General features: G+C 41.0%; 1 protein-coding gene across 1 annotated transcript in view; it reads right to left on the bottom strand.

Annotated features, from left to right (window-relative positions):
* DMD (dystrophin) overlaps window positions 1-20,980 on the bottom strand; it is a 1,354,185-nt gene that overhangs the window by 888,664 nt on the left and 444,541 nt on the right. The window contains exons 10-11 of the mRNA XM_056862020.1: window positions 20,071-20,262; window positions 19,606-19,787 (exon numbers count right to left, since the gene is read on the bottom strand). Coding sequence (XP_056717998.1) covers window positions 19,606-19,787; window positions 20,071-20,262 — 374 coding nt within the window. The remainder of the gene's footprint in view (window positions 1-19,605; window positions 19,788-20,070; window positions 20,263-20,980) is intronic.

Raw genomic sequence — 20,980 nt, forward strand, 5'->3', positions numbered from 1 at the left:
TCGAGCATTTTGACTTTCTATTCTTCTATGTCAGGTATAGACATTTGCTTCCAGGTTCTTGCCAGTACTACTCTTGCAGCTGTTGTGGCATATTTGAACACATCTCTGAATCTCATGGGTAAATCAGGTGGTGTTATACTTTATAGAAAATATTTGGGGTCTAGTCTAATTTTTAGTTTAGTTATGTTCTGTAGTTCACATTGAATCTTCTTCCAGTACATTTGTAGTCTCAGACAGGTCCACCAAACATGAAAGTAAGAACCATCTGTCTCTTGGCATTTCCAGCAAGCCCCCTTTTTTCCCCCTTTGAGGTGGCCATCTGAGAAATCATGTTGGGCATCATATACCACCTGTAGAACGTCTTGTACCAGTTTTCCCTCACTTCTTGACTTGCGGTGTATTTTAGTTCAAGAGTACAAAGTTTTTCCCATGTTTCCATCGTGACCATCTCACCAAAATTTTGCATCCATTTAATCATGTTTATCTTAACTTGTTCTTCATCTGTATCATACTTCAGGAGTATTTTGTAGATTTTTCCTAACAAATGGTTATCCCTCTTGGTTACAATTGACTCAAATTCTGTTAATTCTCGGAACAACTTAGATTGTAAACAGTCTCTTTTTAGGTTGGATCTCAGTTGGAGATATGTCAACCAGCTTATCTTTTCGAATTTGTCTTGGAGCATTAATAAACTTTTGATCGCTCCTGTAGAATCTACCATGTCACGGTATACTAATGGTGGTTTATTTTTCAATTTAATGTCTTCATGGTAGGCTTCAGTCGGAGACATTATGGATGACAGAGAGGGGCTGATTCTCTTTTTATATCTTTTCCAGACTTTTAGGATCGCCGGCTTGATATCGGAATCTTCGGAGATTCTACCTGATTGCAATGTTGCTGTAGGGTTCCATAAGGCTTTATGGAAGCCTTGCAAGAGGTCCGCTCTTTCCAATGTAATATTTCTGTTCTTGGGATGTTTGATCCAGTCTGCCACCCAAGTCAAACACGCTGCTAGTAATATAATTTAAAGTTCGGTAGCGCTAGCCCACCTCTTTTCTTCTCATCCTGTAGTACTTTAAATCTAATTCTTGGCTTCCTGCCATTCCACACAAAGTGATTTATTTGCTTCTGCCAGTTGTCTATCATCTTGTCAGGTATACTTATTGGTAGAAACTGGAATAAAAAGTTTAATCTTGGAAGTACATTCATCTTTATGGTAGATATTCTTCCTAGCCAGGAAATATTCATCTTTGACCATCGGATCAGATCTTTTTCTATTTCTCCCCAGATTTTTGCATAGTTCATTTTAAAAAGTGTCTTGTTTTGTGACGATATATTGATGCCTAAGTACTTGAGTGAATTTTTCATTATTTGGCATCCTGTAGTTTCTTTGATATACATATCGTCAATTTTTGTAGAATTAAATGTCAATATCTTCATCTTTGCTTTGTTTAGTTTGTAACCCGAGTACTTTGCGAATTCCATAATATGATGTTGCACATATGGAAGAGTGCCCTTTGGATTTTGACAGATTAATACAACATCATCTGCCTAGCTTTTAATTTTATGTTCTTCTTTTCCAAATTTTAGTCCCTTGATGCTAAAATCATTTCTTATATAATTCATTAAAACCTCCATTGATAAGTCGAATAGAAGCGGCGAAAGTGGACAGCCTTGTCTGGTGCCTTTTGCAATACTGAATTCTGCTGATAGACAACCGTTAACTAAAACGGCTGAATATATTGTGTTAAATACTTTGAGGAAAGTGTCTCCACAACCCATTTGTTCCAATGTCTTTGAGATAAAGTGCCAGGAAATGTTGTCAAATGCTTTTTCTGCATCGAGGAAGATCATAGCTGTCTTCAATGATTTTGACTTAATCTGTTTAATTGCGCTGAGAACCAGCCTTACATTGTCTCTCATAAGTCTCTTGGGGATGAACCCAGTTTGGTCTGGATGCACCAACTTAGTGATGAACCTTTGAAGTCTTTTGGTTAATATGGAGACAAATAATTTGTAATCAACATTCAGCAAAGAGATTGGTCTAGACGCCTGGGGAAGGTATGGATCAGTGCCTTCCTTCAGTAATAGAGATATGTGTGCATCCTGCCAGAATGTTGGAATCTTTCCATTTTCTATTACGTCATTGAACAATGATAGCAAAACAGATGTGAGTTGCTGCTCATAGAGCTTATAAAACTTCAGAGTAATCCCATCCGAGCCTGGTGCTTTATCAGGTTTCAAGTTATTTATGGCATCTACGATTTCTTGTGTTGTCATCTTCTGGTTGAGGCTTTCTTGTTCCCTTTCTGATAGCTTAGGAAGTTTAGCCTGTGATAGATACCTTTGTAGCCCTTGCTCTCGTAAGTCGTCTTTTGCATAGAGTTGTGTAAAGTAGTCAGCAAAAAAAAATTCAATTTCCTCTTGTTTGTTGTAGGTTATTCCATTGCTTTTTGCTCCTAGAATCTTTCTCTTCATTTCTTGTTGCCAAAGTTGATTAGCTAAAAATCGGCCGGGTTTGTTGGCTTTCTCAAAGAATCTTTGCTTGGCATATTTGATCTTCTCGTGAACTTCTTCTGCCTCCTCACCTTTCCTTGTCTCAAAAAACACCCTGCAGCTTGGTTCCAGAGACCCTATGTGAAAGCAGACTATGTTCTTTATATAAGCTGGTCATTCAATAAACCTGTGTGTGTTAAGTGCCATCAAGTCGCTTCCGACTCAGAGCGACCCTATGAATGAAAGTCCTCCAAAATGTCCTATCTTTGACAGCCTACACAAGGAAAAATTAAATTGCATGCCGAAACAATCAAACAATGAATGAAGTTGTGTGTAGCTTGAAAAGAGGGTTTTATGGAATTCCAGAACCTGGGAATTTGTACAGGGAGACAGACAGAGACAGGTAGACAGATTTTATTTACACGATTATTTCATGTCACACCAGCTGAGCACTACCAATGGGGCTGTTCTCCCGGGAGCAATTTCCTGTGTCAGTGAAAATAATTGTGTGTCACAGTGTACCCAGTACTGACAACTCAGCACAGCATCCTGTTCTCATCTGCTGCTGTTCCTTTGAGAAATAATTTGTCCCTGACTCAGCAGACAGATGTGATAATGTCTGCATCACTACTTTTGCCATAATTTGGGAAACATGCAAAACACTCAAGAGTAAAACATTTTCAGCATGCTTTAAATGAAGGTTATTTGATATTTAAATCAATGAAACAAAACCAGAGCATAATATATCTCAATTTGTATTCATTTAACATATACAATACATAATTAGAGCACATAGCACCACAATCTACCTTTCACTAGTTTCTAATACAATCTTTATTTAGTTCCTGGATTGCTGAGACTCTTCCTTTTTTGGTCCTTAGATAAGCATTAGTAAAAATTTAATTAGTCATTTTCTTGGCAACAATGGATTTGGAAAGGCACTTCCATTCAATTTTGATTCTAAATTAAAAGTGTTCGGGAAGATTAAATGTTTTAATTATTTCTTTAGAGTGGAGAAAGTGCTTAGTTGAAATTAGATTTTGAGCGTTCATGCTGTTTCAACTAGTAAAACATTCATCAGAATGTACGGAGCAAGGGTACTATCAGGCACTGTGAGACTTTGACAGGGGCCCTATGTCTGGGACATTTATCCTACATTCTCTGCAACATCAGAGTCACTGATAATAACTACAGGTGTCTTGAGTCAGGGCATTTACATCACAGTCCAGAATCTTCCTGGTAGTCAGAATAATCTGGTTCCAGTGTGCCGATCCTATGCATCTATCTGCTATAAAAAGCTATGCAGCACACGGAGGCCGTCTGACTCCTCTCCATACTCTTGCCACTCTTCTAACCTGAACATCTTATAGTTGCTTTGCACCTTCCACATTATTCACAAATGTTTTAAATTATGCATTTTAACCAAAGAAGTGAATTTCTATCCAACTGCAGATGAAAGGGTACAGCAATTTTATAGACAAGTAATTTACTATTTGAATTGGTTCAAAGCCCACCAGACTTTTTCTTGTTCAGAGCAAAAAATGTCTTATTTTTTCAGTAGTATTTTCCAGCATAAATAAATCCTCAAGTATACATACTTTTCCCCATGAAAAGAAAAACGCCACGATGAGAACATAATGTGTGTGCGTGTGTGAAGCATTATTGAGGGGGGAAATCCCATAAAAAGTCTTCAAATGGCTATTTAATGATACACATGCCATTCTGGATTTATAAAAGCAGAGATGCCTTAAATTAGTTTCATGAGGTAGTTCATTAGCTCTTCTGAGGAAATCAATTTGTTGTGTATTGAAAGTAATGCAAACCATAATGAGAGCAATGATCTTTTTGGTGGCATTCAAGAGTTAAAATGTGAGCAATGAAGCAAAGACAGCAATGGCTAATGTGGAGCTTATGAAAAAGCCACAGACCAAGCACAACTAAACATGGCACACAAAATTTATGGTACAAGAGACAAACAAAGTCAAAAGTTCTGAAAGGCAGCCTGAGACACAAATGTTTGAATCTCTGTTTCATGGGCCGAAGCATGCTGATTTCAGTGGGCTTAACAGTGAAATCCTAAGGGCTGCCTGTGCCACAGCGGCCAGGCACTGCCCTCATCATGTGAGCAATTGTCTGCTCTCTAAAGGGTTCTGAGAAGCAGGGCCACACAGGCTGCAAATATCACATCCCATATATGTCATGAGGTGTGAGAGCAGGGCTGTGATGGACAGGGTGGACAGAAGCAATCACAGGCTGGTAGGACAGGAGACCCAGCCCTGTGCATGTCATAGCTGAGGAGCAGGAAGGGGTGGGGCCATGGACTGCAGGGCAGTATCCACATCACTCACCCTACCCCCTTAAAGGAACAAAGCCTTGCCTGACAGTAATAGGGCTGCTGACAGGGTTGGCAAGGGCCTCTGCAATCTCCCACTGGTGGTGACCGCAAACAGGTCCACTGCCCATACAGTCCAAAAGCAGCACTCACAAAGAAAGGGGCATGAGGAGATGACAAGGAGAGTGTGCCAGTCAGGGCGTTTGCTGCCCACGGGCAGTGATGCCTCCTGGCAACCCATTCATGCTGCGGGGGGAGCCCCCAGGCCATCCCTGGGCCACCCTTGCTGGTGCAGGATCAAGAATGGAGGAGCCAGAGCAGGCCGTTGTGCAGGGGCACGTAGCGCCACCAACAGATCCCCCAGTAGCCTCTCAATGTGCACCTTTCCATCCCCAACATCCCTCGTGACAGCCAGCAGCCCCTCAAGGTACCACAGATGCTTCCAACCCTTCTATGCACTGGTGACCCATGGAGAAAACATGCCTCCACTTGCAGCAGGTCTCCAGCCGCTCCTGTCAGATTGGCACTCACATGGAAGAGAGGGTGAGGGGAATGGACTGCACCAGCTGTAGGCCCTTTGCCTGTAGCCCCACCAAGGGACCTGAGTCTCTCACATCCCTGGTGGCTGCAGCAGCCAGGACCAGAGGCAGCTGCCCACCTTTCCCATCAGCACGCTCCTTATCAATTCTTTCCTCCACCACAGCCCCCTCCAAGGACATTGAGTCTGCCCCTGCATTGGCTCCCCGCCCCCAGACATTGGCTCTGGGGACCCCACAATGCCCAGCATTCAGAGGCAATATTGATCACAAGGCATCAAATTTAATTTATACGTAAGTGGGAAAGTGACTGGGAAATCTCACACAATTGCCTTTGACTTTAAAAGAGGGAACTTCTCTAAAATGAGAAAACTGGTAAAGAGGAAGTTGAAAGGAACAGTTAGGAGGGTTAAATCTCTTGAAAAGGCTTGGGGGTTACTCAAGTCCACATTACTAGAGGCTCAGCTAGCTTGTATACCGCAGGTCAGGAAAGATAGTAATAAGTCCAAGAGGTCACCACCATGGCGAACAGGTAAGGTGAAGGAAGCAATTAGAGAGAAAAAGTCTTCCTTCAGAGACTGGAAGGTTTGCCCAAATGAGGCGAACAGAAGCAAACACAAACTTGCACAAAGGAAATGCAAGCAGATAATTAGAGATGCAAAAAAAGATTTTGAGGGGCATATTGCTAAACACATCAAAACAAACAATAAGAAATTCTTTAGGTATATTAGGAATAGGAAACCAGCTAGGGAAGCGGTTGGACCATTGGATGACAATGGGAGTAAAGGAACTCTAAGGGAGGATAAAGCAATTGCTGAAAAACTAAATGAATTCTTCTCATCTGTCTTCACTGTTGAAGATACAGGGCAGATTCCTTCTCCTGAACAGAGATTTTGGAGAGGGGGAAATGAGGAACTGAGGCAAATAGTGGTAACAAGGCAGGAAGTCCTAGAATGCCTAGACACACTGCAAACTAACAAGTCACAGGGACCAGACGGTATTCATCCTAGCGTTATTCAAGAACTCAATTGGGAAATTGCTGAACTTCTAACAAAAATATGTAATATGTCCCTTCGATCAGCCTCTGTACCAGAGGACTGGAGAATGGCCAATGTAACACCCATTTATAAAAAAGGTTCCAGGGGAGACCCAGGTAGGTCCTGTCTCACTAACCTATTAGAGTTTTTTGAAAGCGTCAATAAGCACGTGGACAGGAATGAGCTGTGGATATTGTGTATTTGGATTTCCAAAAAGCTTTTGACAAAGTCCCCCACCAAAGACTGCTAAGCAAACTTCATAGTCATGGGATAAGAGGACAAGTCCTCTTATGGATTGAGAGCTGGCTGAAAAATAGGAAGCAGAGAGTAGGAATCAATGGTCAGTTCTCACAATGGCAGAATGTGAGCAGTGGGGTGCCTCAGGGATCTGTGTTGGGACCAGTGCTTTTCAATCTGTTCATCAATTACCTGGAGTTGGGGTTAAACAGTGAAGTAGCCAAGTTTGTAGATGACACCAAATTATTTAGGGTGGTTAAAACAAAATCGGTCTGTGAAGAGCTCCAGAAGGATCTCTGCATACTGGAAGAATGGGCATTAAAATGGCAAATGAGATTCAATGTGAGTAAGTGTAAAGAGATGCATATTGGGGCAAAAAATCCCAACTTCACATATACACTGATGGGATCTGTGCTGGCAGCGACAGACCAAGAAAGGGATCTTGGGGTGGTAGTGGATAGCTCAATGAAGATGTCAACCCGTTGTGCGGCTGCTGTGAAAAAGGCAAATTCCATGCTGGCCATAATTAGACGAGGAATAGAGAATAAAACTGCTGATATACTGCCCTTGTACAAATCTATGGTGAGATCACACTTGGAATACTGTGTACAGTTCTGGTCACCACACCTTAAAAAGGATATTACAGAGCTTGAGAAGGTGCAGAAAAGAGCAACCAAAATGATTAGGGGACTAGAGCAACTGTCCTATGGGGAGCGGTTAAGACGCTTAGGGCTGTTTAGCTTGGAAAGAAGGTGGCTAAGGGAAGACATGATAGAGGACTATAAAATTATGCAAGGTTTGGAGAGAGTGGACAGGGAGAGGTTTTTCTCCCTCTCCCATAATAATAGAACACGGGGTCATCTGCTGAAGCTGGAGGGTGAGAGATTCAAAACAGATAAAAGGACGTATTTTTTCACACAACGCATAGTTAAATTGTGGAACTCCCTGCCCCAGGATGTGGTGATGGCTGCCAGCTTGGGCGGCTTTAAGAGGGGAGTGGACATATTAATGGAGGAGAGGGGTATTCATGGTTATTAGTTAGAATGGATACTGGTCATGCTGCATACCTATTCTCTCTAGTATCAGAGGAGCATGCCTATTATTTTGGGTGCAGTGGAACACAGCCAGGATGGTGCTACTGCACTCGTCTTGTTTGTGGCTTCCTAGAGGCACCTGGTAGGCCACAGTGTGAACAGACTGCTGGACTTGATGGGCCTGGGTCTGATCCAGCAGGGTCTTTCTTAGGTTCTTATGACCACTGTGCTGGCTGCCACAGCTCACCTGGAAGCAGTCAGGGTGCTAAGATGGTCCACAACATCACTAGTGAATAGCAGAGTGAAGGGGCCTGGAGCAAAGTAGAGAAAAGTGTCCAAGTCATCAGGGCCAGCCATACCATGTGGCCCCACAACCATGACCTGTGCCCATAGCCACTTCACCTCTCGCACCTCTTTGGCTTTTAACTCTAGGTGCTATAGTCTACTGACCCATCACTAACTTCTATCTTCCCCTGGCTTGAACAATGGGATGTATGGGTTGGGTGCTGGCTGCCAGGGCCTCACTAGAGCACCCCACTGCAATGGCTAGGGTGCCCATGATAGCACAGATTTTCTCTTCCCCTGGCCCCAAGGCTTGTTCCTGGATACCTGGGGCATCAGCTAGCCCAGCAACCCCTTCGGCCTAGCTGTCAACAGCCTAGTGACGCCATCCCCACTGAATGAGTTGCCTGCAGGGGAGAAGTGCAGGTGTGAGCCAGCAATGGGGGGGGGGCTGGGGAGAGTGGGAGCAACAGAGTGAGATTCCACCCACACCTGGGGTGAACTGTAGCCAGGACCCCCCACACAAACCAGACAAAACCTTGATGCCATGGCTGCCCACCACCACGGGTAATATCAATTCCAGGCAGACCCTCCTCCACTTCCCACTAATATGGGATACCCTGGGCCATGAGGGCATGCAAACATTTCTGAGCTGGACCAAATGAATCATTCCAGTGCTTTAGGGTGGATGTCTTGTCCAGGTTGCATGACCCAGGGCAGAGACCCACTCTGCTGCCATGTGCCAAAGGAGACAAACTGCTCCCAGAGGTGGCAAGGGCTACACTGGAATGCTCCACCACCAACCTGTACAGCAGTGCCTTCTCAGCCTCGTCCACTTAGGACTGGTGGCCATCATTGCTGCCAGATGCCACTGCTGCCATGCCACTCATACGCAGGGGAATGCAGAGGTGGGACCAGGCACTGTGGGAACCATAGGATCTTGGAATGTACCCCACCTTCCTCCTCACACACAAGGCAGCAGGGAGACCCCACGTGGGCATGGGACACAGCCCTGTGGAAGGGAATAAGTGAAGGGGCCCTTGCAAGGGGTTCACTGCAGGAGCCCACAGCCCTTAGACCATAGTGCTATTTGCCTCCCCCTACCTGCAGACCGTATGGGGTCTAGACTCTGACAAGAGACTAGACTCCCAGCAGAGTCACTCAAGACGGAATGGTCACAGCTAAGACACCAGGCGAAGATGCATCCACCCCCTTAAGGGATCAAAGGCCACATCAGCAGAAGAGAACAGGCAGTTCCAATGGTGATGAAGGCAGAGGAATCCTTGAAGGCTAGCTACTGGGCAACAGCAATAGTTGAAGGTGGCATTGGAGGAGGATCTTTCATAGACAATGGAAGTGCCACTACAGCTAACCCAGTTTAGTACTGTGCAGAAGAAGGCACTGGTAAACCACCTCCGACCAATCTTTACCTTGAAAACCCTATGATGAGACAATCCAAAATGAGAAAAGATATAGTGCTGGAAGATGGGACCCCCAGGTCAGAAGGCACTCAATCAGCTACTGGGGAAGAGTGGAGGACAAGTACGGGTAGCGCTGTTCTTAATGATGCGATTGGACTAAATGACATGACTGGACTAAAGCTGAAAGAACGTTCAGTGGTTGACGTAAATGGATGCAAAAGGAAAGTCCAAAGCTGTTCATCACATATAATAGGAACATCAAATGTGAGAAGCATGAATCAGGCTGACTTGAAATTGTAAAACAAGAAATAGAACGTTTGAACATTTCAATCCTGGGAGTAAGTGAATTAAAGTGGACTGGCTTAGGACATTTTCAATCAGAAAATTACAAAGTGTTTTATTCAGGGAATGACAAAAAGACAAGAAACAGAGTTGCTTTAATAGGCAAGATGTAGCAAAGGCAGTCAGGAGCTATAATGCAAACTCTGACCGAATAATATCAGACTTCAGAGAAAGCCTATCAACATAACCATCATTCAAGTTTATGCCCCAACTACAGATGCTGATGAGGAAGAAATTGAAAGTTTTTATGCCAGTGTTCAGGAAGAAATTGATCACACATCTAATCAAGATATGCTGATAATCATAGGTGATTGGAACGCAAAAGTAGGGAACAAAGCAGAATCAAATGTTGTTGGCAGATATCGGCTAGGAACACGGAATGAAGCAGAACGCCTTGTAGAATTCTGTGAAGACAACAATCTGTTCATTGCAAACACATGCTTCAGGCAACCAAATAGACGATTGTATACATGGACATCACCAGGTGGCCAGTATAGAAATCAAATAGATTACATAATTGGAAGCAGAAGATGGAAAAGCTCTATTCTCTCGGCCAAAACAAGACCAGGAGCCAAATGCGGTACAGATCATGAATTGTTAATATCAAAAATCAAGATAAAGCTGGGGGAAAAACCCAGACCGTTCATAGCGCCAAAATACAATCTAAGCAACATTCCTGAAGAGTTAAAAGACCAGATAAAGAACAGATTTGCATTACTTAGTTCAAGTGAATGTAAACCAGAAGAACTATGGGTGGAAACTAGAGATATTATCAAGGAAGAATGTGCAAAGACTATTCCTGTAGCCAAAAGAAATGAAAAGCCTTGATGGATGACTGAGGAAACTTTAAAAATTGCTAAGGATAGATGAGAAGCAAAAGTAAAAGTGGACAGAAACAGAATCAAAAGTTTAAGTGCAGCATTCCAGCGACTCGCACGTAGAGACAAAGAGAACTATTATAATAAACAGTGTAAAGAAATAGAAGAGAACAACAAAAAAGGAAGAACAAGGGATCTGTTCCACAAGATCCAAGAAATCAAAGGGAGATTTAAAGCACAGTAAGGCATGCTGAATGATCAACATGGAAATATATTAACTGAACAGGACAAAATAAAGAAAAGATGGGAACAATACACTGAAGACCTATACAGAAGAGGTGAAAGGATAAAAGATTCTTTCCAAGAAGAATCTTTTGAAGAAGAACCTACAGTATTAGAAAGTGAAGTGAAAGCTGCACTGAGAGCAATTGGGAGAAACAAATCACCAGGAGCGGATGGTATATCAATAGAACTATTTCAAGCCACAGAAATGGAGTCCATCAAAATCTTGACAAGAATATGCCAACAGATATGGAAAACAAAACAATGGCCCACAGACTGGAAACAATCAGTTTACATCCCAGTTCCCAAGAAAGGAGATGTCAAAGATTGCAGCAAATATGGTACCATCACATTAATTTCTCACACAAGTAAAGTGATGCTCAAAATTCTACAACAAAGACTGTTACCAGATATAGGACGAGAAATGTCTGATGTTCAAGCTGGATTCAGAAGAGGAAGAGGTACTAGAGATTATATTGCAAACTTACGTTGGTTAGTGGAGCATACGAGAGAATTTCAGAAGAAAATCACCTTGTGTTTCATAGTTTACAGCAAAGCTTTTGACTGAGGATCATGAAAAGCTGTGGTTGGTTTTAAAAAACATGGGTGTGCAACTACATCTGATCGTTTTGATGTGCAAACTGTATTCTAGACAAGAGGCCACAGTTAGGACAAAATATTAGGAAAGATGGATTAGATTTATAGGAAGGTGGAGTGAAAATTGGAGGGAGGAACATTAACAATTTGAGATATGCTGATGATACTACGTAACTGGCAGAAAATAGCGAGGACTTGAAACGACTACTGCTGAAAGTTAAAAGAGAAAGTGCCAAAGCGGGACTGCAGCTGAACATCAAGAAGACAAAAGTAATGACTACAGGTGAATTATACAACTTTGAGGTTGACGATGAGGAAATTGTAATAGTTGAAGACTTTCTATTCCTTGGTTCCACTATCAACCAAAAGGGAGACTGCAGCCAAGAAATCAGAAGGAGATTAAGACTGGGAAGGACAGCCATGAAGGAGCTAAAAAAGATTCTTAGGTATAAGGATGTGTGACTGGCAACCAAAATCAGGTTATTTCATGCCATTGTATTCCCTATTACTATGTATGGGTGTGAGACCGAGACAATGAAGAAAGCTAATAGGAAGAAAGTAGATTCCTTTGAAATGTGGTGTTGGAGGAAAGTGTTACGGATACCCTGGACCACCAAAAAAACAAATCAGTGGGTTTTAGATCAAATCAAGCCTGAACTCACCCTAGAAGCTAAAATGACTAAACTGAGGCTGTCGTACTTTGGACATATGAGAAGACAAGAGTCAATCAATCAATCAAAAACCTTTAATGGCATATAAGAAGACAAGATTCACTGGAAAAGACAAGCATGCTAGGAAAAGTTGAAGGCAGCATGAAAAGAGGAAGACTCAACAAGAGATGGATTGACTCTGTAAAGGAAGCTACGGCCTCAATTTGCAAGATCTGAGCAAGGCTGTTAAGGATAGGACACTTTAGAGGACATTGATTCATAGGGTTGCCATGAGTCGGAAACAACTTGGTGGCACTGAACACACACACACCTGCAGACAACAGCCAGGCTGCTCTGGAATGGTGTCCCCTACTGCCACCTTCTCTCTGCTAGGGGTTCATCTCACTCATCTCTTGCCTACTCTGCATGTTTGGGTGGCACCGCAATGCTGGAGAAGGCAGAGTGCTAGATGATACTGTGCAATGAGGAGCCATTGCAAGCATTCATAGGAAACTGAGTTTTCCCATTATTCTTGGCTGAGGAAGAAGGCAGCCATTACAGACTATGAAAAATAAGTACTTTTAAAATTCTCCCAGTGGGGGGGGGGTTTCTAGGTAAAGTCACCAAATTTGCAGCGTAGCTGCAAGGGATTCTCCTTACATGAACCCCAAAGCTTGGTAAACCTCAAAGCTTTGAGACAGGGGGTCCAATTTTATGGAGTCCTGGAGAGGTAGCCCCCATTTCCCATAGAAAAACATTGTAAATTTTACCATACACGTCTATAGAGGAGAGGACGACCACTTCCGTACCACATAAAATCAGACCTTCTAACCTAATCACCAAGCTTTGGGGTTCATGCAAAGAGGTTCCCTTGAAGCTACCCTGAATATTTGGGAACTTTACCTCCAAAAATGCCTCCCCCAGAGCTCATTTAAAAAATCCCATAGGGAAAAGCCTGAGGAAAGCCGGCTTCGGACAGATTCACAGATTTTGGTATTTTGTAAAACCGAAACCCAAATATTGCCGAAACAACTAATTTCAGGTTTATTTTCTATTCGGTATATCGACATTCACAACCTAGAGCCATCGTCACTGACTTCATGGTCAAAACCCTGGGCAGCGTGCTTGAGAGTGGTGGGATGTAACAGCATAGCTCTGATTTATGCCAGCGAATCTCCAAGATACACCAGTGTGAGAATTCATCTCAAAGGCATTTGCTAGGTTAGTTCATTTTCCCCTGATTCTCTCCAGGTGTTAGATTCTCCCACACCCTGGCTACTTATCATTGACATCTTCCCAGGCTTGTTAATTAGCTCACATGATTCAGCTGTGAATCTGCTTTGGGAGGGGGAACTCATTCTCATGCTGGAAAGTTCCATTTTCCATTTATTTACTAGCTCCTTTGACCAAAGGTCTCGAGCTTAACCATAACAATAATAACTGGAAAGTTCCATGGATTCTGCCCAATGATTGGTTGGAGAGGTTAGGAGGTTATGGTCAGCAATTTCTATAAGTGTAGCTAGAGAGAAAAAACCTTTTTACCTTTACCTCCTATCCCTCCTTGCTGCCATGCTCTGGAAACTCTTTGCCTTAAGAACCAACTGAACTGTAATAGGACCTCAGTAAGTAAGATAGTCAGCTTTGTTTTTTTTTTTTAATGCATTTCACTGCCACTGAACTATATGCCTTCTTTTAATATCCGTTCTTAAATGTCTTTAATACAGCCTTCCTCTCCTCTATGGTGCATATTACTCAGGGAGTAACCAAACTCAGGTAAACTTGGTTACATTACTGCAGCAAGGCAGGGTCAGCCTTGACAGATGACTAGTCAGCTCTGTGAACACTTTGACATCCCCCCCCCCACCCCTGGATTGCTTTGTAATGTACTAAATAGTGCATAGAATCAGCAGATTACCAAGCAAGCTCTTATGCTGCTTGATTCTGTGTGGCTTGCATCCACATGTGTGAGGTTTATCAGCTGGTAGTCTTGCAGAAAATGAGGAGACATTCTTTTATAATCTAGGGCAACATTACTCACTCTGTAGCTTGCAGAGAGCCACATTCACAGTTACCCTCAGTCAAAGGAGCCACATTTACTACCATTTCTTGGCATGAAGCCTGAACCTCATGGAGGCTCACTTCTTACTCATTCCTCTGCAGGTGGCTGTTTCAAGGTGGGAATCAACTACCACCAAAAGCCCCACTAGGTAAGGGCCTTGCTGACTCTTTTGAAACATGGGGGAGGTACCACGTTGGGATAGTACAGCTTTTGAAAACAAGGTGGGGGGAGCAGGAGCTCCTCATCCCACTGTGCTGTGGTTTCCAGCAGGATCGGGCCCCAAGGCATTTTGAAAGGTAAAAACTCCAGGCTGTAAAATGGTGCTGGGTCCTCATGGTAGACTCAGGGAAGATTGCCTAGTTATGATTAGGTCCCTACAAACAAACATTCAGCCAGCATTTCATATATTCTTCAACATACCATGTAAAGCTATAGTTAAATGCTGCTGTGTATTTAGTTTCCATCGCATATGGGAAGCAAATGGCATAAGAAGTAATTTGTTGTATAAGATATGATATGAAAATGTTTTAATTATAACACAGTATATTATTGTTATTTGAGACAAACATTTTGGATTGATTTCTGAAATTAATTTTATCACTATCATTCTTTCATCTGAAGTGTTGTCTATTCTTTAATGCATTCTTTAGCTATTGGTTTAATAGAGATTTTAAAACTGAAATATAACGTTCAGAATATTAATGAAAACTTTTCTTTTTAAAAAAATGATTTCCTAAGGCAAAATACTTTTACATTATGCTTACTTTTGTGTTTGTAAAAGGATCCTGTAGTTGACTTGTAGTTGACAGCCAGTATAATGGTGAGAATATTAGATTAGGCCTGGGAGTCTTCAGTTCAAATCCGCAACTCAGCTATGACAGACTTGCTATCTGTATATAGACCAATGTACCTCACAAAGTTGTGACAATAAACTTGCAGGAAGTTTGGACAAAAATGTGAGAGCAAGGTGTTAAACTACACAAAATCCAGTTTAAAGCCTTCATTTATCCTTTCGACCAGAGACAATGAGTAGTCTACTGTCAATACACTGATGTTTCTTAAGGCAGCAATTATCAGTTAATTTACTTTAGTTTAATCAGTAGGTATCAAAATTAAATTAGTGGGGTTGCAAATTATGCTTTTGTTTTCAGCAGAGAAAGATATCCATTGACAGAGGAATGTAGTGGAAGGTACTTATCGGGTCACATTTAGTGGAAGGGACTCAAAGAAGTAATTGAATCCAGTTCTTTTGATTGCATTCTGATATCCTTAAAGTTAATTCACCCTGCCCGTTAGCACTGCACCGCTCGATAAAATTGCTGACTGCATATAGGAAGAGCCAAATTCCTTAGTAGTTCCTTAAGTGTGTTAAGTGCAGGAAAGTCACTTCTGACTTAGGGTGATCCTATGAATTAATGACCTCCAAAATGACCTATCGTTAACAGCCTTGCTCACGTCTTGCAAACTGAGGGCTGTAGTTTGCTTGATTGAGTCAATCAGTTTCATGTTGGGTCTTCCTCTTTTCTTGCTGCCTTCAACTTTCCCTAGCATTATTGTCTATTGCAGTGATTCCTGTCTTCTCATAATGTGGCCAAAGTATGATAGCCTCAGATTAGTCATTTTAGCTTCTAGGGACAGTTCAGAATTGGTTTAATCTAGAACCCACTAGTTTTCCTTTCTGGCAGTTCATAGTATTTGTAAAGCTTTCCTCCAATACCACATTTCAAAGGAATCTACTTTCTTCCTGTCAGCTTTCTTCACCCATCCATAGCAATAGGTAGGGTGCCAACCTCTAGGTACTAGCTGGAGATCTCCTGCTATTACAACTGATCTCCAGACAACAGAGATCAATTCACCTGGAGAAAATGGCCACTTTGGCAGTTGGACTCTATGGCATTGAAGTCCCTCCCCAAACCCTGCCCTCCTCAGGTTTATCCCCAAAAACCTCCCACCGGTGGCAAAGAGGGACCTGGCAACCCTAGTAATAGGGAATACTATGGCATGAAGTACCTTGATCTAGATTGCTAGTGATACATCCTTACATTTAAGAATCTTTTCTAGCTGCTTCATGGCTGCCCTTCCCAGTTTCAATCTCCTTCTGGTTTCTTAGTTTCAGTCTCCCTTTTGGGTGATGATGGAGTCAAGGAATAGAAAGTCTTGAACAATTTCAATTTCCTAATTGTCAACGTTCAAGTTGAGTCATTCCCCAGTAGTCATTACTTTTGTCGTCTTGATGTTCAGCTGTAATCCTGCCTTGATACTTTCTGCTTTAACCTTCATCAGGAGTTGTTTCAAGTCTTCATTTTTTTCTGCCAATAATGTGGTGTCATCTGCATATCTCAATTTGTTAATGTTCCTTCCACCAATTTTCACTCCACCTTCATCTAAATCAAATCCATCTTTCCTTATGTTCTTCATAGAGATTGAACAGATGGGGAGATAAAATACATCCTTGTCTGACATCTTTACCAATTGGAAACCATTCTGTTTCTCCATATTCTGTCCGAACAGTAGTCTCTTGTCCAGAGTACAGGTTGTGCATCAAAACAATAAGATTTTAAATCCAACCATAACTTTTCATTATCCATACAGTCAAATTCTTTGCTGTAATCTATGAAACCCAAGCTGATTTTCTTCTGAAATTCTCTTGTACATTCCAGTAACCAACGTAAATTAGCAATATGATCTCTAGTGCCTCTTCTTTTTCTGAATCCAGCTTGAAGATCAGGCAGTTCTCATTCCATGTATGGTAACAGTCTTTGTTGTAAGATTTTGAGCATCATTTTACTCACTTGAAAAAATTATGTGATAGTCCAATAGTTGCTGCTATCTTTGATGTCTCTTTTTATCAGAATTGGAAAGTAGATTGAGCATTTCTAGTCTTTGGGCCATTGTTTTGTTTTCCATATTTGTTGGCCTATTAAGAATTTTGATGGAGTCCATTTCTGTTGCTGTACTGATTTCCCAGCTGTTCCTTATGATATGTTTCTCCCAATTGCTTTGAGTACAGCTTTCACCTCACTTTCTAAAACTGTACCTTCTTCTTCAAAACTCTGAAGAAATCTTTCATTATTTCATCTCTTCTTTATAGTTCTTCAGTGTGTTGTCCCCATCTTTTCCTTATGTTGTCCTGTCCAGTTAATGTTTTTCCATGTTGATTTTTCAGCATGCCTAACTGTGCTTTAAACTTTGCTTTGGTTTCTTAAAACTTGTGAAACAGATCTTTTGTTATTCCTTATTTTCCCTCTTCTGTTTCTTTACGCTGGTTATTATAATAGTTCTCTTTGGCCCCCTTCACATTTCTATTCTAAACCGGTTATCGGTTGTTAGCCAAATTCTGAATAAATTGATATTGGGATGGGGGGGGGGTTCATACAGCATATTTAAATCCATTTATGAGCTGTATCTGAAGCCCTCTGCCCATTTCAAATTGAGCCACTTTTTTCCCTACCCCTTTTGCAGTTTTCTATTTTGGCTTCTTTTTTCTTTTCTTTTTTTGAAACTTTCTAACTTTTGTGCTATAGCGCTAGACCAATATAGCAATTAAATGCTATGTTGCCATCATTCAGGAAGCATCTGAATGCTGGCAATGTAGCACTGAATTTCTGTATTCGTCTAGTGCTATAGCACAAAATTCAGAATGTTAAAAAAGCTGAAAACAATGCAAAGCAGGAAGGAGGGAAGCAACACTTTCAGAAGTGCCTTAGGCATTTCAAACACCATGCTACAGCGATTCAGAAGTACAAAGAATACCTAAAAATAGAAGAAAGAAGTAAAAAAAAAAAAAAAAAAAAACAGCTCAGCCTTGCTTTGCAAATGGGATGCAAGCAGCTTTGTATGAAAAGGTTAAAAAAAAAAATTCTGACAGCAGGCGGGAGCCCAAACAGTTGTGTCTGAAATTACCCAAAAACCCATTTACAACCAGCTGCTAAAATGGATTATAAAGGCTGTTTGAAAGGAGCCTGTCTCTTCATGCTAGTTGCTGGAACATTGCATCTAGACATTTGCTTCTATTTCTGTCACCTTTCACTTTTGCTTCTTGTCCATCTTTAGCAATTTTAAGAGTTTCATAAATCTTTAAATACATGCACAGAACACATGCTAATTGCCCTAGCAACAATTAAAGCAGTATAGCTTTTAAATTAACAATATTTTTGAGAGAAGCAGTGTGGTGCAGTGGTTAGAATGCTGGACTAGGATTACGAACATCTGGGCTCAAAATCCCAGCTTGCCATGAAACTTACTGCATGACCTTAGGCCAGTCATTTGTATACCTACTTCTTATAATCAATCTCAAATTTACTTTAATATAGTTGCTTTTTAAAAGAGACAAGTAGTCCACATTGCTGTTATAGGAGCTGTATTAATCATGAAATATAATTCTGTCATAAATATTTTAATCTTTGGCAATATTTAATGTCAGTTTATCACTGCACCATTTTAAGATGCTTTCTTTTAGATTTCCTTACAATATGCTGCCCCGAAGTGGAGAAGTTCCAATTGAACTAAACTAGGAACAGGTTTTATCATCTCTTTTGGAACTAGAGGTTCACGTTTATTCTCATCTTTATCTCATAGACCTACTAATGTCATCATCATGTACAGAGTGATTGCTCTCTATATATCATGGCAAATGGCAAAAGAAATGGGAAAAGCAAAAGAAAATGGCATACATGAAAAGTTCAGGTATTTGTTTAAGTACCATTTGCTTCTTTTCAATTCCATCATTTTTACAGCATGATTCTTGATATAATAATTCTACTATAGTATCTCAATGTATTTTTCCTTGAAGTAAATGCTCCATGGCTTACCGCTTGTAATACTTAATGTCCTTACTGCTTCTTATGTTTTTTCTCCTCTTTATTTCAGATTTACATTGTGGCTGAATGTGAAATAAAGAGATATATTTCTCTTATGCGAGAAAGAAGTTATAATCAATCCTAACAAAGTATAAATGTATACACAGCTCCACAGAGCCACACTTTTTCTCCTCATGCAGCTTCATCATATCAAAGTGAGCTCTGTACCAGTTTACATATTTTTGATGTCATAAGGCCTTACATCTGAACTGGTGTTGACTTGAACCATGTGTTAGTTCAGAGTAACATGGGGTTTATGCATACATTGTATATACCCACTGTACAAATATGACATACTTCAAAATAAGCTTGACTTTTAGAAAAATGATCTGAATAGAGTAAGGTAGAAATTCTGTACCCTTGTTTTATTCCTGATAAAAAGAAAATGGGTTGGCTCCAAAGTACTGCTATCAGCGCTCTGTTCACAGAAGGTTAATTTCCTGTTCCCTCTCTTACAGCAGCCCACTGGGGCTCCCAAACACCCATCCGAGGCCATAGGACCCAAGTAACAATACTGAGCATAATATGGGGACCTGTAGTTCTGCCAGTGGGAAAAGTACTGTACTACCACAAAACCTTTTAACCAGCAACAAAATTGATCCCTGAAATTTGTATTTACTTACTTGCTCTGCTTCTCCATACTTGTGACCCTGAGATTTTCCCAACGTGAATTGAGAAGATTCATTTGTTCTTGTATTTCATTTTCTTCATCTTCCGAAAGCTTCCCAAATGATAGAAGTTGGCTGCCAACTTGCAAAATATTACCAACACGTCCCTGATGGGCTGTTAATTCCATCATAAAACCCTTAAAAAAATTAACAATGATTATCACCAGCAAATGAAGGATGACTTTCAATTTTAACTTCTAAAGAGTTATTCAATAAAATAATGGAAAAGGTTTAGCCTTTTATTCAAAAGCTTGGCAACAAGAACTACAACACAATCCCATGAGCAAAAGAAAAAATTAGTCTCAAAATACTAGTTAGATTTTAGCCTTTGGCCTTAATGCACTATACAGACAGAAGAACAGCAATTAACAGATGATGAAGTGTTTGTGTTGGTTTATCAACCTTGTTGTTCACACATACCTCATGGGTGTGAAACTGCTCTTTAACTTCCTCTACATCTGTGGATATATCTCCTTGTGCTTGCAATGAATCTTCAGCAGTCAGAAGCCATGAAAGTACTCCTTCTAGCGCAGTTTGGTAGCTTTCCAGATTTACTTCTATGTCAACGGGTGAAGTGCCATATAACTTTGTCTCATGTGCTTCCAAGTACTGCTAAAAAAAATACAAATAAGAATTTGGTAATAATCCTGGTAATGTGTGCTCAGATAGTGGCTCCTAATTCTACACAATAAAGTTTCTTTTGGCATCAGAATGCTAATGGATGAGTGGATCTGGCACAGCATCCAGACCACTCTTTGAAAAATCTTTTTAAAGACCTCGGGAATATGAACACTCTCATGTACGGTCATCATTTTTTTTCTGGATGAAGGCTGCAGTCTTTGAAGGTCTATCACCTTTTGCATTGGTTATTAGAAAGAAAAAGAGGAGAATTCAACTAATCTGCTTTCTTCATTAACTTTTTTGTGTGTGACATGAAAATTGGAGTAATTTAGGAGGCATTTCAGCTCATCCTGAACTGATTAGCTGAACAGTGGCTGCACTTAAAAATCTTCCTTCATCTGACATATAGTAACCATCTGTGTAAGCAATCTGTATTTTTTCCTGTTCAGCAGAGTTCTTTCATTCCATAAACGGTGCAATCAAAGATATATGATTACAAATGACATCCCTGTCCAGAAGCTCTAAGGATGTGGCCATACGGGAACACATCACCTGCCCTTTTAATGGAGAAGCATGTGGCATGATCCTGTATGGCCACATCCTTAGAAGAATGTGGGTTAGTTGAATTTCTCTTTCTAATAACCAATGCAAAAGGTGATAGACCTTCAAAGACTAGCCTTCATCCAGAAAAAAATAAACACAGTACATG

This window comes from Euleptes europaea, chromosome 16 (genome assembly GCF_029931775.1).
Source record: "Euleptes europaea isolate rEulEur1 chromosome 16, rEulEur1.hap1, whole genome shotgun sequence".
Lineage (NCBI taxonomy): Eukaryota > Metazoa > Chordata > Lepidosauria > Squamata > Sphaerodactylidae > Euleptes > Euleptes europaea.